This window comes from Labeo rohita, chromosome 1 (assembly GCF_022985175.1).
Source record: "Labeo rohita strain BAU-BD-2019 chromosome 1, IGBB_LRoh.1.0, whole genome shotgun sequence".
NCBI lineage: Eukaryota > Metazoa > Chordata > Actinopteri > Cypriniformes > Cyprinidae > Labeo > Labeo rohita.
In genome coordinates, this window is record NC_066869.1 from 28,806,494 (window position 1) to 28,823,670 (window position 17,177).

Below are 17,177 nucleotides of genomic sequence, written 5' to 3' on the forward strand. Positions count from 1 at the left end.
AAAATCATGCTAGTAATTGGCTAATAATGCTAACAACATGCTAGTAACTTGGTAATAATGTTAACAACATGCTAATAACATTTATCAACATGTTAGAATCCTGCTAGTAACTTGCTAATCATGCTAACATGTTAATAACTTGCTAATCATGCCAACATGCTAATCATGTTAATAATTTGCTAATCAGGCCAAAACTTGTTAATCATGCTAAAAACATGCTAACATTCTAATAACATGATAATCATGCTAGTAACTTGCTAATCATGCTAGAATCATGCTAGTAACTTGTTAATCATGCTATCAACATGTTAGTAAGTTATTAATCATGCTAAATTCATGCTAATGTTAGTAATTTGTTAATCATGTCAACATGTTAATACACATGCTAATCATGCTAGAATCATACAAGTAACTTGCTAATCATGTTAAGAACATGTTAGATCATTCTAGCAACAAGCTAAAATTATGTTAGTAACTTGCTAGTCATGCTAACAATCTATTAACATGCTAGAATCATGCTATTAACTTGATAATCATGTTAGTAACATTCCAATTATGCTAACAACATGCTAGGAACATGCTAATAATGCTTGAAACATGATTAACAACATTCTAACTACATGCTAATCATGGTAATTTTAAACTCAAGCTTTTACAGCACAAAAAATAATCTTCTTGACTGAAATGTTTTAAACGTGGTAAAACAATAAATACCCTACAGATGCTGAAATTTGAAAACAGACATTTTTGGTGTAAGAATGAAAATAAAAAAATAGGTGAGTGTGTTTTAGTGTTATGAGTTCATATGGCAGAGTTTGAAACTGTTCCATGAGCATGTGAAAGATTTCCCTTTTTAAGATTTATTTTTGGAAGCAGAAGTAACAGCTGATATATTTACCAAGTTTTGAAGATAAAAGAAACAATTTAAAATAAGTTATGAGATGCCTTAATAATTTATATAATTTAAGTAATATACATGAGGTAATAACATTTCTTTCATTAGAATACATCCAATAAAAAGTTTAAGAAACCTGATGCCATTTGATCAAAATTAAACAATTCATCACTATAGTGAATAACTCCCACAGTGAATAATGCTCTCCCACATTAAAAATGTGATTACATCCACATGATTCCCTATAGTTAAAATCATAAGATGTTCTCATGTAAAGCTTGCAGTCATATAATTTAATATAATATGTATTTAGCCGTGTCACCAGTCTCGTTCATGCGGTTCTCTGTACGGTATGCCGAGCTGATCGAAGACATCCTTTTCCGTCGGTGTGTGTAAAGGAGTTCCCGCCACCAGCTTCACACCACGCTGCCGAACCACAGCACAGTTCAGTGAGTGCTCTGATAGGCTCATGTGTTTGGTCTTAGCCAATGCCCTCATTGAGCGGTTGAAGTGGGCGGAGCCAGTGAAGTACAGAAGAGAACATGCAAATTCAGCATAGGGCACTACAATGATATCTAGGCGCCTGCAGAGCTGTGAAGGGCCTGGAAGCCGGCAGATGCCCATGTATTTCTTCTGCTCACCGTTCTCCTCATGGCTAACAAGGTCATCTGTCAGGAAACCTGGATGGGAAAATAATAACATCATGAACGCAAAATGGAAATTAAATAAAAAATGATATGAACCATTTCTCTGTGATATAACAGCATACCACTCTGATGGAGGAGGTGCAACACTTTGTTAAAAACACCCTTGTGCGATTGTCCATCAGGGTGAGTGATGAGAACGTCCACATCTCCACATGTGCTCTTCCCCCTGCGGTACGAACCACACGCCATAACCACCAGCTGTGCGTCCACACTGTGAGCTGCCTCTTTCACCTGTCAGTCACATAATATACTTTTACTTTAATTATGTAATTTACTTAATGTATGTTTTTATATAATTAATATAATTATAACTTATTTACACTACTATTATCTTTTTTTAATTACTACTTCAATAACAAGAATGCATCCATTTAATCATATGTGATAGAAATGAAAGAATGGAAGAAGAAAATCTTAACTATTAATTTCTGAAGGATCATATGACACTGAAGACTTGAGTAACGCTGCAGGAAATGTAGCTTTGCACCACAGGAATAAATGACATTTTGAAAAAGATTACAATTTGAAAAAAATGGTTATTTTAAATTTTAATATTTCACAATATTACAGTTTTTACTGTATTTTTGGTCACATAAATGCAGCACTGCTTAGCATAAAAGACTTTTCCAAAACATTTTCAAAAACACCTACCAACCCCAAACGTGTGTCAAATTATATCTCATGTTTAACCACTATAAAGACATCAGAGTTAGTGGCAAATTTCAGAAGATCTGGCCAAAGTGAGGCTGCTCTTCGTAGGACTGAGCACTGAACGGCCACTGACGCCTGAGCTCACGTCTCCGAAAACATCAAAGCAAAATTTCAAATTGATGTTTTCTTTATTAAAAAATTGCATATTTAAAGTCTAAACAAGTACATTCTCACCTGAAAACTGTTAAAACTACATTTCATGACACATAACAGTATTATTTGTAAAATTATAGTGAATTTGGGCGTCCACCATGACACTCGTTGTGAGAAATACAAAGCGGAGTGATACAAAACGGTGAAACAGTTGGAGTTACGATATCACTAGAATATCACACTCCTCTCAGCCAATCAGATTTGAGAACCAAAATGAACTGTTGTGTTTATTAGGGGTGGAAATCTTTTCAGTACCTCACGATTCTATTTAAATTGATTCTTGGTGTCACAATTAGATTAAAGATCGATCACAATTTTTCGATTTTTAATCATGATTCACAATTTTTCCATCAAATTGTTTGGACATCAAAATCAGTGTTTCCTATTAACTATTAACTACCTAATTAATAAAAAACATTTTACACTTGCCATTAGGGACGTGCCCGAATCCGATCGTATCGGAAGAGGAAATTATATGTACAACAAAACCCCTAGATGGGACGAAAAAATGCATTTCAATGCCTTCTCTCACAATTGTATGGTTGTGTAATTATACACGGTGTGCAGAATTATTAGGCATGTTAATATTCTGGTCATATTTTTTTTCCGAACACATTTTACCAATTCCAAACCACATCAGTCTTAATAACTACTGTTAATTTTGTATTTAATCATTTATATGTGATATATAATTGTCCACGAAGGCTGGAAGTGAAAAACTCCTTATATTCAGGTGTGCATAATTATTAGGCATGTTTTCTTTTACAGATAAAATGAGCCAAGAAAGATATTTAACCCAGACTGAAAAGTCCAAATTATTAAATGCCCATGAGAAGAATGCAATACTAATGCATTACAAGAATTTGCAAAGCTAAGGCTTGACCATTGGACAGCGAAATGCTTGTTGAGTCTGCATGGTCAGAAAAAACAGGTGGAGAAGAAAAGATGCATGTTAACTGCAAAAAAATTAGGAATTAAGGTGAAGAATTAGGTGTGAACCTACCTGGAACCTTTGTTTTGGGAGTTCATTTTAGTCCATCTCTGCAAGTCAGACTTTTCAGGATAGGAGACTAAACATGAACTCCCAAAATGTACTGCCAGATTTTGGAAGATAAATTCTTGAATCAGAGGTACAAGAGAATGTGATGCTTGTCCTTCAAGAGTCACTCTCAACTTATCTGTCTATAAAGCCTATATATAAAAAAAAAAAAAAAAAAAAAACTGTCTTCATGTATTTCACAACACTTCAGCTTGTTATTCTTATTAAGTCAGGGGCATTTTTTTAGGATTTTTTACCAAGCAAAGTCTCTGAGAACCTGACACATTGTACTTCTGAAGACTCCAGGTAGGTTGCAGTTCTGGAAAATGGTGGCGCTGGAGACTAAACGGTTCCTGATGGTGTCACACCTAATTCTTCACCTTAATTCCTAATTTTTTTGCAGTTAACATGCATCTTTTCTTCTCCACCTGTTTTTTCTGACCATGCAGACTCAACAAGCATTTCGCTGTCCAATGGTCAAGCCTTAACTTTGCAAATTCTTGTAATGCATTAGTATTGCATTCTTCTCGTGGGCATTTAATAATTTGGACTTTTCAATCTGGGTTAAATATCTTTTTTGGCTCATTTTATCTGTAAAAGAAAACATGCCTAATAATTATGCACACCTGACAAATAATTAAATACATTATCACTTACAAATAATTAAATACAAAATTAATAGTAGTTATTAAGATTGTTGTGGTTTGGAATTGGTAAAATGTGTTTGGGAAAAAAATATGACCAGATCATTCTGCACACAGTGTAATGTATATAAATTGCGGTCATCAGGGACCCGTTATTAATATGCACAGCCTTGAAACGTGCCTTCGAATGCGCGCTTGTGTTTTATTTTCACTTTCGAGATTCACAATCACATGGGGCAGCAGTAAGCCTACTTACCACATATTTTACAAGATTAGAGATTTGTCAGTGGTGCTCAGGGTCTGCAAATCATTCGCCATTGACAGTCATATCACCTTACACTGTTTATATGGTAAGTGAAATATATATTATGTACTGTAATGTAACAGGCTAATGCTAGAAAGCATCTAATCATGTTGAACACGTTGAACACGTTGTTCGTTTTCTGTGCTGTTTTTGGTCCGACGACATCTATTATTATTATTAGATTAACTAGAAAATCGATTTTTGAAATTAGTGAATCGCTAGAAGACTGAATCGCGATTCATATGTGAATTGATTCCGCCCCCCCACCCCTAGTGTTTATAGCACAAATAATTTAAATTTGTATTTTTTATTTGGAAAAACAGTGCATTTATGCCGATTATAGAAAATAATAAAATAGATGAAAATGTTTAAGTTGTGTTGTGAATGTTAAATTTTTTATTTATTTTTAAACACTAATTTATTCCATAGCATTCCAGTAATCTAGAGCTGAAATACTGAAGGTAATAAGTTTACTTGCTCTACATATCATTCCTGTCAAGCTATGAGAGCACATGTTGCACTCATCTTCTTCATCTGCCCTTTTTATCTATCAGGTCTGTTAAGAGGAAAACAGTGGGACGTTCCAGGTAATAGTAAGAAAACAACTGGCTTGGGCCCAAGTCTCTGTAAGGGAGCTCAGTGGCTTCTGACTTATGAAGCGCCAGCTTTCAAGAGCTCCCACTCTTCCTATGGGACGACAGACTCACTAACAATCTCTGTTATGTCCATCAGCTGACCGAGGAAGATTGACAGTTTTGTTGCCGCCAACACAAAATTGTTTTTCTTTTTTTTTTTTCTTCTTCTTGATTGCTTGTCTTTTAGAAATTTGGTTTTATTATTTACTGCTGTGAAAATCAAGTAGATACATTCTTGTTCTTCTCAACCGGACGACGTTGTTATTGATGGTAAGAACAAAGAAAATCCCTCAGTTTAATTGCTTGGTTATGGCTATTTTCTTTACTTCAGGCCATTTAAAATAAGGTCTGTACAAACCGTTCTCTCGATGGCATTTGCTTCACTTCTCGGCATCCGCTCAAGGAGGTCATCGTAGTGTTTTAGTCCGATCCTTAGAGTGTGATTCAAAACCGCCTTAGTGCGAATATCCTCCAATGTGCGAAATCCCTTTGATAGTAAAAGAAATCAAATCATCCGTTTAAACTTGTAAAATATTATGGTTGTTGCTTAATATTACTGAATATGTTCCACAGAGTTTAAAGAGAGTTTAAATGTTCTGCGCCACTTGTAGCACCAAACATACAAAATATATACAGTGCCTTGCGAAAGTATTCATACCCCTTAATTTTGTGCATGTTTTGTTGTGTTGCAGCCTTATGTTAAAATGTCTTAAATTACTTTCTTTCTTTTTTTTTTTTTTTCACATCAATCTACACTCCATACGCCATAAAGCGCAAACAGGTTTGTAACGACTTTGCAAATTTATTAGAAATAAAAAAGTGAAATGACTCCATTGCATAAGTGTTCATAACCTTTTCTGGAACACTTGAAAATGAGCTCAGGAACATTCATATTGCTTGTAGATGTTACTACACTTTGAGTGGAGTTAACCTATGTCAAATTCATTTGAATGAGTATGATTTGGAAAGGCACACACCTCTCAATAAAAGATCTAACAGCTAAAAAAAGCATATCAGAGCAAAAACCAAGCCCTGAGGTCAAAAGAACCGCCTCAGAGACAGGATTGTGTCAAGACACAGATCTGGGTTTACAAAAAAATTCTGCTGCATTGAAGGTTCACAGAAGCATGTAGCCTCCATTATCCATTATGGAAGAAGTTTGGAACAACTAGGACTTTTCCTAGAGTTGGCCTCCTGGCCAAACTGAGCAATTGATGGAGAAGGGCCTTGGTTAGACTGGTGACCAAGAAGCTGATAGTCACACTAGTTGAGCTCTACGATCATACTCCCATGCAGATGGGAGAAGCCTACAGAAGGACAAACATCACTGCAACACTCCACTGATCTGGGCTTTATGGCAGTGTGGCCAAACTCAATCCTCCTCAATGATGACACATGAAAGCCACTTGGAATTTGCAACAAAGCACAGAAAGAACTCTCAGATTGTGTGAAACAAGATTCTTTGGTCCAAGCATCGGAGGTTCCAAAGTAGGGACATGTCAGAAGAGAAGGAAAGCTCAACGCACCAAAAAAAAAAAAAAAAAAAAAAAAAAAAAAAAAAAAAATTGACATTTAAATAAAACCCAGTCCAGAGCATTCAGAACCTCAGACTGGGCAGAAAGTTCACCTTGATGGGACAATGACCCTAAACACACAGCAAGACTGGCTTACAGAATGTTCTTGAGTGGCCCAGCCACTGCCTGGGCTTGAACACAATCAAGCATTTCTAGAGAAACCTGAAAATCTCTGCCAATCCCCACCCAACCTGACAGAGCTTAAGGTGAAGAATGGCAGATAATTGCCAAATGCAGATGTACAAAATTTCTTGCATCATACCCTACTGAAGTACAGAATTAAGGGTAGGGTACAACAAGGCTAAAGACAGCCCTAAGAATACATTGTGCTTTTCACTGTGCCCAAAGTGTATGATTGCAGAAAAATACATACATTTGTATTGAACGTTTATGGAGCAACAGATTTTGTGTGAAAATAAATCATACAAGACGTTTATTTTGTTTAAAAATCTCATAAATGTATGAGGTGGCAAGGGGGGCCTTTTACCCCACACATGGGGTAAAAGGCACACAGTATTGATACAAATACTTTAGCTAAAATAATGTTTTTGTTTGTTTGTTTGTTTGTTTGTTTGTTTATTTTAAATAATGTATAAGTTAATACTTGTTCAAAACAATCACTTTAGCAAAGTCTTTACTATTTCCTACTTATTTTACTAAATAAAATTATTTTTTGTTCAATAAATATACTTTCATTAAACTATGTTAATATAAAACATTTTAAAATACAGAACAAAATAATTTTAAAAGATTCTGAAAGCATTGAAGGAGATCCCAAAATAATTTAATTTAGATTTACAGTAGTAACAACAAATTATATTTTATTATATGATATGATTAATATCATGTTTTTAAATATGATGGTTTCATTCTAAACAGAGTAAATATCTCTAAGATGGACACCCAATATTATATATGATATTTACCATCTGAATCTAACAATGTCATGTTAACAAATGGAAAAGTCAGCCTTCTATTAATTATCATGTTAATTATTGTGCCTTTTAGCCCCAACAGCAAAGGCGCTTTTTTTACCCCAAACACCATACTTTTACATATTCTTTCGTTATTTAAAAACTGCTGTTTTAATTATCTTTAACAAAACTGAAAATCATTAAGAAGACCTTTGTCTCAAGATATAATTTTAGCTATTCTCATTTGCTACTTAAATCTACAACAGTTTAAAAAAAAATTAAATATTACATCAAGTAAGCAGAGAATCGACTTTGTGCTGCTGCCCGCGAACGCTTCAAGTATCAGACAATTTTGCATGTGTATGTTGAAAAGCGGTTCTTTTGGAAAGTGCTGCACCACGTTTTTCTGCCATCTAGTGGTTTAGGGGAAAATAATATCAAAGACGCCTTTTACCCCGGGGGGCCTATTGCCCTGTTGAATGAATACCTATACAACATACATTATGGTCATTACGGTTGATGGAGTGTAGATTGATGTGGGAAAAAAACTAATTGAAATCAGTTTAACATAAGGCTGCAACAAAATGTGAAAAAAAATGAAGGGGTATGAATACTTTTGCAAGGCACTGCTTATATAGTTTCCCAAACATTTCCCATCTTAGCTTGGAAAGATGCCATAAAAATTCACATTATTGGTTGTAGCTTTCTATGTTTTGTTTTTTCTCTGATTAGCTTGCAGGCTCACTTTGATTTATTTATTTATTTTTTTGGCCATTTACATAGTCTAAGACTGTAAGACTGAACTGTGATTTCTTAAAACAGCTATTTAATGTTTCTATTAATTTGAGGGCATGTTGAACAAATTAGTTCCCTCATTTTAATCAAATCATAGCCAAGATGCACCACGTTAAGCCAATTTGTTTTATCATTTCAGCTAAATTGTGGTCACATTGTACTAATTCATTCCCACATTTTAGTTAAATTGTGGCCATGTTGTACTAATTCACTCCCTCGTTATTGTTAAATCGTGGCCACATTATACCAACTCATTCCCTATTAATGAAATGGGTTCTTAAAGGAATAGTTCTTCCAAAAATGAAAATTCTGTTATTAATTACTCACCCTCATGTCGTTCCAAATCCGTAAGACATTTATTTATTTTCGGAACACAAATTAAGATACTTATTATGAAATGCAGGAGCTTTCTGACCCTGCATAGACAGCAATGCAACTACCACGTTCAAGGCCCAGAAAGGTAGTAAGGACATCCTTAAAACAGCTACGAGAACACTTTTCAGAGAGCTCTTGGATTTCATCAAAAATATCTTAATTTGTGTTCCAAAGATTGAACGATGGCCTTAGGGGTTTGGAAAGGCATAAAGGTGAGTAATTAATGAGAGAATTTTTAATTTCTAACCACTATATCCATTTCTTTTTCCTTGCACGTCACGTGCAGGGCTTTGTATAGTTTATTAAATCATGTTGCATTACAGTGGCACCCAACACATACAAATTTTTTCATACAATTAATATTAATCTTTCAAACTAAAAGTTGAACTACAATTCCATGTGTGACAGTCTTACCTGCTGATACCACATCTGCGCAGTCTTGGCTCCAGCACCCCAGATGTTAGTGAACATTTCAAGAACAGGCACCTCCTCCCCAATGTGATCTAGTTTACGCAAGTGCCCACTTTCCATGATTTCCATGATCTTGTCTGCCATGCGTTTACCAATGCCGGGGATCTTACATGCTTCCTATAAATAGATGGGGTAAAAAACAATCTTTATGTCCAAGTTATTAATATTTTTACTGTATATTTGAAAAATTTAAAAAGCAATATCTGTTATAAAAGTATTTATTAATCACTGACGCATGCCTGAAACTAGTCGTAATATGCAAATGACCATGCAACGACAACCATATGTGTTCTTAACACAAATAAGCACCTCAGTAAACCCCAAAACCTATAGGGATTCATATCTGTATCTGAACTGACCTCATATGAAGTGATAGGCTTGTGGTAGCTCTTAAGGGCATTGATTGCTTTAGAGTAGCCCAGAGCTCTCCATTTATCGCCTGTGTGCGTATAGGCTTTGGCCAGCGGCTCCAGTTTGTCAGTAATGTGTTTGTTATGGTTCTCCCCTTTAGTTGTGGATGGTTGGGAACAGACCCACTTCCCAGACAAAACTGGATTCTCTGCCAAACTCTGGCTCGGTGTGCTCTCAGATGGTTGAATGCCACTGATCAAGGCCTCCAGATCATTCTGAGATACACCATCTTCCTCATGGTGCTCCTCCTGAATCTCTGGCACCTGTGAGTCATATTAATAGCACTGCATGAGAGGAAAAACAACTGATGGATCTTACAGATGGAGACAATTACAGATGGAGACAATTCCTCCCTTCCTTACCGTCTCTGTGAGAGTTTCTTGAGGATTTTCTTGATTTTCAAGGATTTTCAAAGGATCTTGTGCTACTGCTGCTGCTGCTACATCTGGAACTAGGCTGGCTGCTGTCTCATTTGACTCCTCAGCGTGAGCAACTGTGGGACTGAGATGATTAATTAAGATTCATTAAGTATTTATTTCTATACATTTTACACTGAATAAACATTTACAAATGTATTCAAAAGTCAAACAGTGCATTTTTACAAATTTCTTACATAAAAACAACAGGCAAATGGCACTACAATTAAGTCTAGACTCCAGGGCCTTACCTTTCTGGAGGAAGAAGGCTGTAGTCTTCAGGGTCTAGTAAGCTTTTCTCACTGATGCAGGTACTCAACCAAGTGCATTTGACCAGATGAACAGCAGAGGGCAGTCTTTCTACTTTCAGAAGTCTCAAAGCTCTCTTACAATCAACTGAATCATCAACCACGATGTGTGTGCAGCTGGGAGAGAATGTGGAAACTACCTGCCCTCCATTCTGGGTGATCTGCCGATGGAATATATCACACCTGGCTTTCCCTATACCAGTTGGAACTATGTATATTGTGACTCCTTGGAAAACAGAACCTAAGAATAAACAAAAACATTTAAAGGGACAGTTCACCAAAAAAAAAAATTTAATTCTATCATTAATTACTCATGTCGTTCCAAACCCGTAAGACGTTTCTTAATTTTCAGAACACAAATTAAGAGATTTTTGAATAAAAGAGCTTTCTGATCCTCCATAGACAACAACGCAACAGACACATTCAAGGCCCAGAAAGGTAGTAAGGACATCGTTAAAATAGTCCATGTGACATTAGTGGTTCAACCTAAATTTTATGAAGCCACGACAATACTTTATGTGTGCAAAGAAAACAAAAATAACTGACAAGTATTCAAGTAAACACAGTCAGTTAAGTCTTAAGTGAACGTAAACAGCAAGGGGAACGTGTATCAGTACATTGCATACATTGCATCCATTGCATCCATGCATTTGCTTTTAAAGGGATAGCAGCCTAATTCAGTTGCTATTGTCCGAATTATTGATGTTAAAGGAACAGTTTATTCAACAATTTCCTCTCATGAATGTATGTCGATGACTGACACGAAAGAGAAGAAATTGTTGAATAAGCCATTGTTTTTTGTTTTCTTTGCACACAAAAAGTTCTCGTAGCTTCATAACATTACGGTTGACCCACTGACGTCACATGGACTATTTAAAAGATGTCATTACTACCTTTCTGGGCCTTGAACATGTCTGCAGCGTTGCTGTCTATGCAGGATCAGAAAGCTCAGAACAGAATGACATGAGCAATCAAACGACAGAATATTTTTTTGGGTGAACTATCCCTTTAAAATACAACCACTAATACTAGTTATACACGATCGGCAGTTGAATGTGTTTAAACATATATATCAGAACTGCATGAAACATTGAAAAGTCAAAAACAAGTCAAGCAAAAAAAAAAATATATATATATATATATATATATATATATATATATATATATATATATATATATATATATATATATATATATATATATATATATATATATGTATGTATGTGTGTGTGTGTATATATATATATATATATATATTTATAAAAAACACAAAATTACATAAATCTTTAATCTTTTAAAAACCTTTCATATAATAGAAATTTTGACTAAACTTAACTAAAAAGTCTTTAAATTCTAATCCTCACATTTCAATTTAGACATTCTTAAACTAACCTCTTGTTGTTTTACTCAAATGTATTTTAGAGAGAGAATTATGAACCTGTTATTGATTCAGCAGGCGTTTTCTTGAGGGGAGGCGCGTCCTTTTGATCATTAGCCCTGGGTCTCTTTACTTTGGGGAAGGCTTTCAGGATGCCATGACCCTCCATTCCAGCCAGCGAAAGGCGAGGAGCTTTAAAAAAAAAATGACTGTGATCAACAGGGCTCACAGAATACAAAAAATACAGAGATCTACAGCAGAAAGCTTCATAAGACCAAAGTCCTTATATAGGCAAGCAGCGCTGACTCATGTAAGGAAGCGAATGAACGGATCGTTACATTACAACGGTTATTAAACATCATCTTTAAATGCACAATCACACTGTAATAGCAACTTATATGACTTAAAAACACCCCGACGTACCTCTTCCAGCACCTCTTTTAGAAAAAAACCCACCAGAAGTGTTTTTAAACGGATCAACTTCCGGGTCATAGTCAAAACTAGCACTGACGTTTTAAACAAACGACACATTTAAAACTCTAAATTTCTTTTTATACTTATTTTCAATACGTTTGGTTGTTATAATTACATATATTGTTGTATATAAGCTTTGTAAAGCATTAAAAATACGAAATATATTGTTTGGGGCATAGCGGTTTCCTTAGCAACCTCAGGCGTGGGGTTGTTTGAGGAAATGAAACTGCATGAAGCATGGCTGTTCAACATTGGGCAGATACTTTAAGGAAAGCCAAGAAAACTGCCTTAATATCTGATGGTGCGCATATATCTTCTCTTTTATTTTTAGATTAGTTCATCTGTATGTGTATTTATGCTGGCAGGCGTGTTAATAGTGTTGCTAATAAAATTTATAAGGCGTATATAGTTGCTACACGCTAATAGCAACGAGACCTGTGTAAAGCATCGTAAAATACCAGCTAAAGTTGTTTGTTTGTTTAGTTTATCGCTTGAAAATTGTTCCATGTATGTTAAAGTATAAATAAGAGCCGCCTTCATATGTCTTTCTCATTAGGGAAAAGGAAAGTTCATTATCTGTTTGAGGATGGCAGTGAGATGGCTGAGGAGTATGACCTGAAAACAGATGAACTTGTTTGTAAGTCATTTTTCTTTTCTTGTTTCAACTAACCGATTATCTAATCGCACGTGAATGCAGTTTTGTATTGTAATTATTTCATCTATTTTTAGTGCGAAAGTTGCGACAAAAAAGCACTTTTGGAGGCCAGGGACAGTGGACATTGGAAGTTGGTGAAACAAACCCAAACGGTGTTACCTCTGATTTAATCAAAGAGAGCAGTTCAAATGTAAGGGTAATACTTCACTTTCTTACTGAATAGATGATGTTCTTAATCTGTTTATAATAATGTCTGTTTTTACGCACACAGCCAATGTTTATGCGTAGGGACACAAAGACCAGTTTCCAATGGAGGATCCGCAATATTTCTTACCCTGTTGAAGTGTACAGTGTTTCAGCAGAGCCGACGGAAAGATGTTGTGTCGTCCGAACCTCAAACAAAAAGTCAGTTATTTAGTATGTTGTTTATTTAGTAAGTGTTTATTTGACTGTATTGTATGTGGTGAGGATGCCTGGTTAAATTGGAACAAGTATCACATTTAAAAAAAAAAGAAAGAGGGCAGTTTAAGTTGTCATTAAAGAAGTTGTTTACCAAAAAATGAAAATTTGCTGAAAATGTACTCAACCTGTTGCTGTCCAAGATGTATTTGAGTTTCATCACAGGAACAAATTTGAAGAAATGTAGCATTAATACATCACGTAAATGGATAGTTGACCCAAAAATTCTGTCATTAATTACTCACCCTCATGTCGTTCCAAACCCATAAGGCCTTTGTGCATCTTCAGAACTGAAATTAAGATATTTTGGATGAAATCCGAGAGCTTTATGACCCTACATAGACAGCAACGTTACTACCCAGAAAAGTAGTTCAGTGGTTCAACCTAAATTTGATGAAGCTATGAGAATAATTTTTGTGTGCAAAGAAAACAAAACTCAACAATTTCTTCTCTTCCATGTCAGTCTTTCATGCACATTCTTACGTGGAACCTGGATGTGTTTCGCAGATGAACGAAGGTCTCACGGGGTTGGAACGAAATGAGGGTGAATAATTATTGACAGAATTTTCATCCCTTTAATCACCAATGGATCCTCTTCAGTAAATGGGTGCTGTCAGAATGAGACTCCAAACAGCTGATAAAAACATCACAGTAATTCATAAGTAATAGACGTGACTAACATTGATTAAAGCGAACAGCTGCATGTTTATAAGAAACAAATCCATCAAGACGTTTTTAACTTCTAATCATTGGTTCCATAATAATGCTTCCTCCAGTTAAAAAGTCATCTTGTCGTCACTGTATACACATAGTAGCCCAAAACCATTCTAAACAAAAATGTGGGTGGATGTGAGAGGACATCAGGGGATGGACGTTTTCACTGGAGGAAGCGTCATTGTGAATTATGGACTCTATTATGTATTTTCAGCAAGGGATTACAGTTAAATCATCTCATTGGATTTGTTTCTTACAAACACAGCTTTTCACTTTACATAATATGAATGCATTAATCTTAAAATTGGACAAATACAATAAACACACTGTTAGTCAAACATTTTTGAACAGTAAGATTGTTCATGTTTTTTTTTTTCTGATCACCAGGCCTTCATTTATTTGATCCAAAGTAAATCAAAAACAGTAAAATTGTGAAATATGTTTTACTATTTAAAATAACTGTTTTCTATTTGAATATATTTTAAAATGTAACTTATTCCTTTTATTTCAAAGCTGAATTCTTAGCATCATGTTAGAATGATTTCTGAATAATCTTGTGACACTGAAGACTGGAATAATGATGCTAAAAATTTAGCTTTGATCACAAGAATAAATTACATGTAAAAATATATTTAAATAGAAAACAGTTATTTTAAATAGTAAAAGCATTTAACAATTTTACTGTTTTTGCTGTGTTTTGGATCAAATAAATTCAGACTTGGTGAGCAGAAAAGCTCTTTAAAAAAACAATACAAATTGTATTGTTCAAAAACTTTTGACTGGTAGTGTATCAAATCAAATTAGTCTAAAAAGGCAACTTCAGCATATAAATCATCTTTTTTTCCAGTCATACCTAGTGAAAAGTGTGTTGATGAAGAAATTGTTTAGTTACAGTAGCCCTACTGTATCCCTGTAGGTGGCACTGTTGAGCTAGATGGAAGTTGCATGGCTGGCCATGAGGAATATTCTCTCATTCTTCATCTTCTCATTTCCCAGGTACTATAAGAAGTTCAGTATTCCAGATCTTGACCGTTGCCAGCTGCCTTTGGAGAGCACAGCCTTGAGTTTTACCCACGCCAACAACACTTTAATCATCAGCGTGAGTGAACTCTCACCGCTAGTCTCACTTAATCACTTTCTCTAAGCTCTTTCTGTAGTATAACGTATGTAGTCACAGTTTTTTCCGCATAATGTAGAGGAACGTTCCCTTTTGCGTGAATCTGGGACCAAGTTGCCAAAGCCCTAATCCTCACTAAGAGAGCACACAAATCTGGTCTCAGATCATCAAAAGGGCAACTATGCTGTCACTTTTTATTGGTTCACCTAAGTAGAGAAGGTTGGACTGAACTGCTCTCACCCCTGTCGTCTGCTTCAGTACTCAGCTATTTCATCCAGCAATGGATTTTATATGGAGTTTCTCTCACTTTTGTAGTACAAGAAGCCCAAGGAGATTATAACACTGGAACAGGAGCTGCTTGGGGAACTGAAGAAACTAAAGGGGACAAGTGAAGGAGATATCGACTGTAAAACTCAGTGAACTGCCGTGGATCCGAAGCCTTTGTGTTATTGTGTTTGTCTGTTTCTTCACATTCATTTAGACACTTTGGCACATTTCTATGGTATGTTTTTGTCAGCCTTGTATGTCCAAGAAACTCACTTTCAACATGTGATCTTTGTTTTTTTTTTTCAATATAAAATTTCAAATGTTAATGCTGATTGATGTTCCTACTGTACAGTTGTTATTTGAGTCTAAATAATAAATATTACTGATAAAAATAAATTAGTAGTAGTAGTAATGTTATATACTAAGGTTATTACTAAGATAAGACGTTTGCTTTATTCCCGCTATTTCCACGCTATAGCTTAAAAAAATCCTAATCATAAAATAAATATAGTAGATGCAAAAAAAAAAAAAGTAAAAATAAAATGTATGAAGAATGCATACAATTATTCAGTGCAATCGGCAGCATGGCAGACCAGCACTCATTCAGTAAATGTACAGCTGAAGAGCAAATTCATAAATTGACTGCTTATGCATCTACAAGTTGTACAGTTGTATTATTATTAGAGATTCATCAACAAATTTCTATTACATGAAGGTCACTGAACTTACTGCCGTCTTGACTTGTCCGTTTTCTTGAAGTGCATCGTGGGAAAATTAAATATTTGATTCAACTGGGTTCCTTGATTTTATCTGCATTCACCTCATGTTTATGTATGATGTTTGGCATGGACCACAGTGCTGTTGTTTGTATTTCTACTGTAAATAGAATACTGCAAACACAAACTCTTTGTTGCTTTAAGGCATAGACAACAATACCATGTGAATATACTGTTTCTAACTCTGGTGATTCTTTGCTTCTAGTTCCCACTCCACAGCTTTTGTGCCAAACCAAGAGACTGTATGCATAAAACAGGCACTAAACCACAAGTCATTCTCACTATTGTGTATAACGGCCTCCGAGGAGGATGTTTTCTGCCCTGGAATTCACCAGCCAGCATTCAGGGCTAACACTGCAGTCTCTCGTTCTGGCTTTTAACATGAAACATGTAATATTTTAGAGTGGCATTGAAAATATGGAAGATATGTTTTTAAGTAGTATTAATTATTTTGTGCATATTATTTAAGATGCAAAACCTAAAACTTGGGAATAATCACGTTGGATCCAAAATAAACTGCTTTTTTAAAAAAAAAAAAATCCCTTGGCTCAACTTGCCCCCAATGCGGGGTAAGTTGAGCCACATGGATTTAAACTGTGCTACTGTTTATGCTGAGGTAAAACTGAACATTTTCATCTCATGCTATATCAAAGGAAGATGGAAAAAAAAAAACCTTTTTAAATCTATGTGTGAGCCTTGTGATGGACTGGCCATTCATCCAAAAAGTTTCCCAACCTGTGGCTCAAGATGCTGGATTAGGCTCCTTCCCATGACCCTAAGTACATCAAGATTTAGATAATGCAATGGATGTATAGATGACTTCTTAAAAGTTTTATTTAAAAATAAAAGTACTCAATATCCCACTTATAAATGTTACAGGGAAGTACAATTTCATAAAAATTTAAATGGCCATTTCTCATAAACAAGGCTTATCTAAAGGGTGAGCCACTGGCTCAACTTACCCCAGGATGTTTGCCTCAAACTA

At 35.3% G+C, this 17,177-nt stretch overlaps 2 protein-coding genes across 2 annotated transcripts; one reads left to right on the plus strand and one right to left on the minus strand.

Moving 5' to 3' along the window:
- Window positions 1-790: 790 nt before the first annotated feature.
- On the minus strand, window positions 791-12,275 carry poll (polymerase (DNA directed), lambda). Its single transcript, XM_051120757.1, has 9 exons — window positions 12,154-12,275; window positions 11,791-11,922; window positions 10,296-10,593; window positions 9,991-10,129; window positions 9,577-9,891; window positions 9,161-9,334; window positions 5,447-5,575; window positions 1,665-1,833; window positions 791-1,575 (listed from the first exon to the last, which is right to left on the minus strand). The coding sequence occupies exons 2-9, from the start codon at window positions 11,897-11,899 to the stop codon at window positions 1,214-1,216; spliced, it is 1,695 nt and encodes a 564-aa protein (XP_050976714.1). The 5' UTR covers window positions 11,900-11,922; window positions 12,154-12,275; the 3' UTR covers window positions 791-1,213.
- A 57-nt stretch (window positions 12,276-12,332) lies between these two features.
- dpcd (deleted in primary ciliary dyskinesia homolog (mouse)) lies at window positions 12,333-16,251 on the plus strand. Its single transcript, XM_051120772.1, has 6 exons — window positions 12,333-12,505; window positions 12,761-12,841; window positions 12,934-13,049; window positions 13,131-13,264; window positions 15,029-15,131; window positions 15,465-16,251. Exons 1-6 carry the CDS (start codon window positions 12,442-12,444, stop codon window positions 15,567-15,569), a joined length of 603 nt encoding a protein of 200 aa, XP_050976729.1. The 5' UTR covers window positions 12,333-12,441; the 3' UTR covers window positions 15,570-16,251.
- Window positions 16,252-17,177: the final 926 nt, after the last annotated feature.

Excerpts from the sequence above, each read along its gene's own strand:
- poll (XM_051120757.1), bottom strand. The coding sequence starts at position 11,899 with ATGGAGGGTCATGGCATCCTGAAAGCCTTCCCCAAAGTAAAGAGACCC. Across the intron at positions 10,594-11,790 it reads GCCTGCTGAATCAATAACAG|GTTCTGTTTTCCAAGGAGTC; the intron begins GTTCATAATTCT and ends GTTTATTCTTAG. Across the intron at positions 1,576-1,664 it reads GCACCTCCTCCATCAGAGTG|GTTTCCTGACAGATGACCTT; the intron begins GTATGCTGTTAT and ends TTTCCCATCCAG.
- dpcd (XM_051120772.1), top strand. The coding sequence starts at position 12,442 with ATGGCTGTTCAACATTGGGCAGATACTTTAAGGAAAGCCAAGAAAACT. Across the intron at positions 12,842-12,933 it reads GAAAACAGATGAACTTGTTT|TGCGAAAGTTGCGACAAAAA; the intron begins GTAAGTCATTTT and ends ATCTATTTTTAG. Across the intron at positions 13,050-13,130 it reads TCAAAGAGAGCAGTTCAAAT|CCAATGTTTATGCGTAGGGA; the intron begins GTAAGGGTAATA and ends TTACGCACACAG.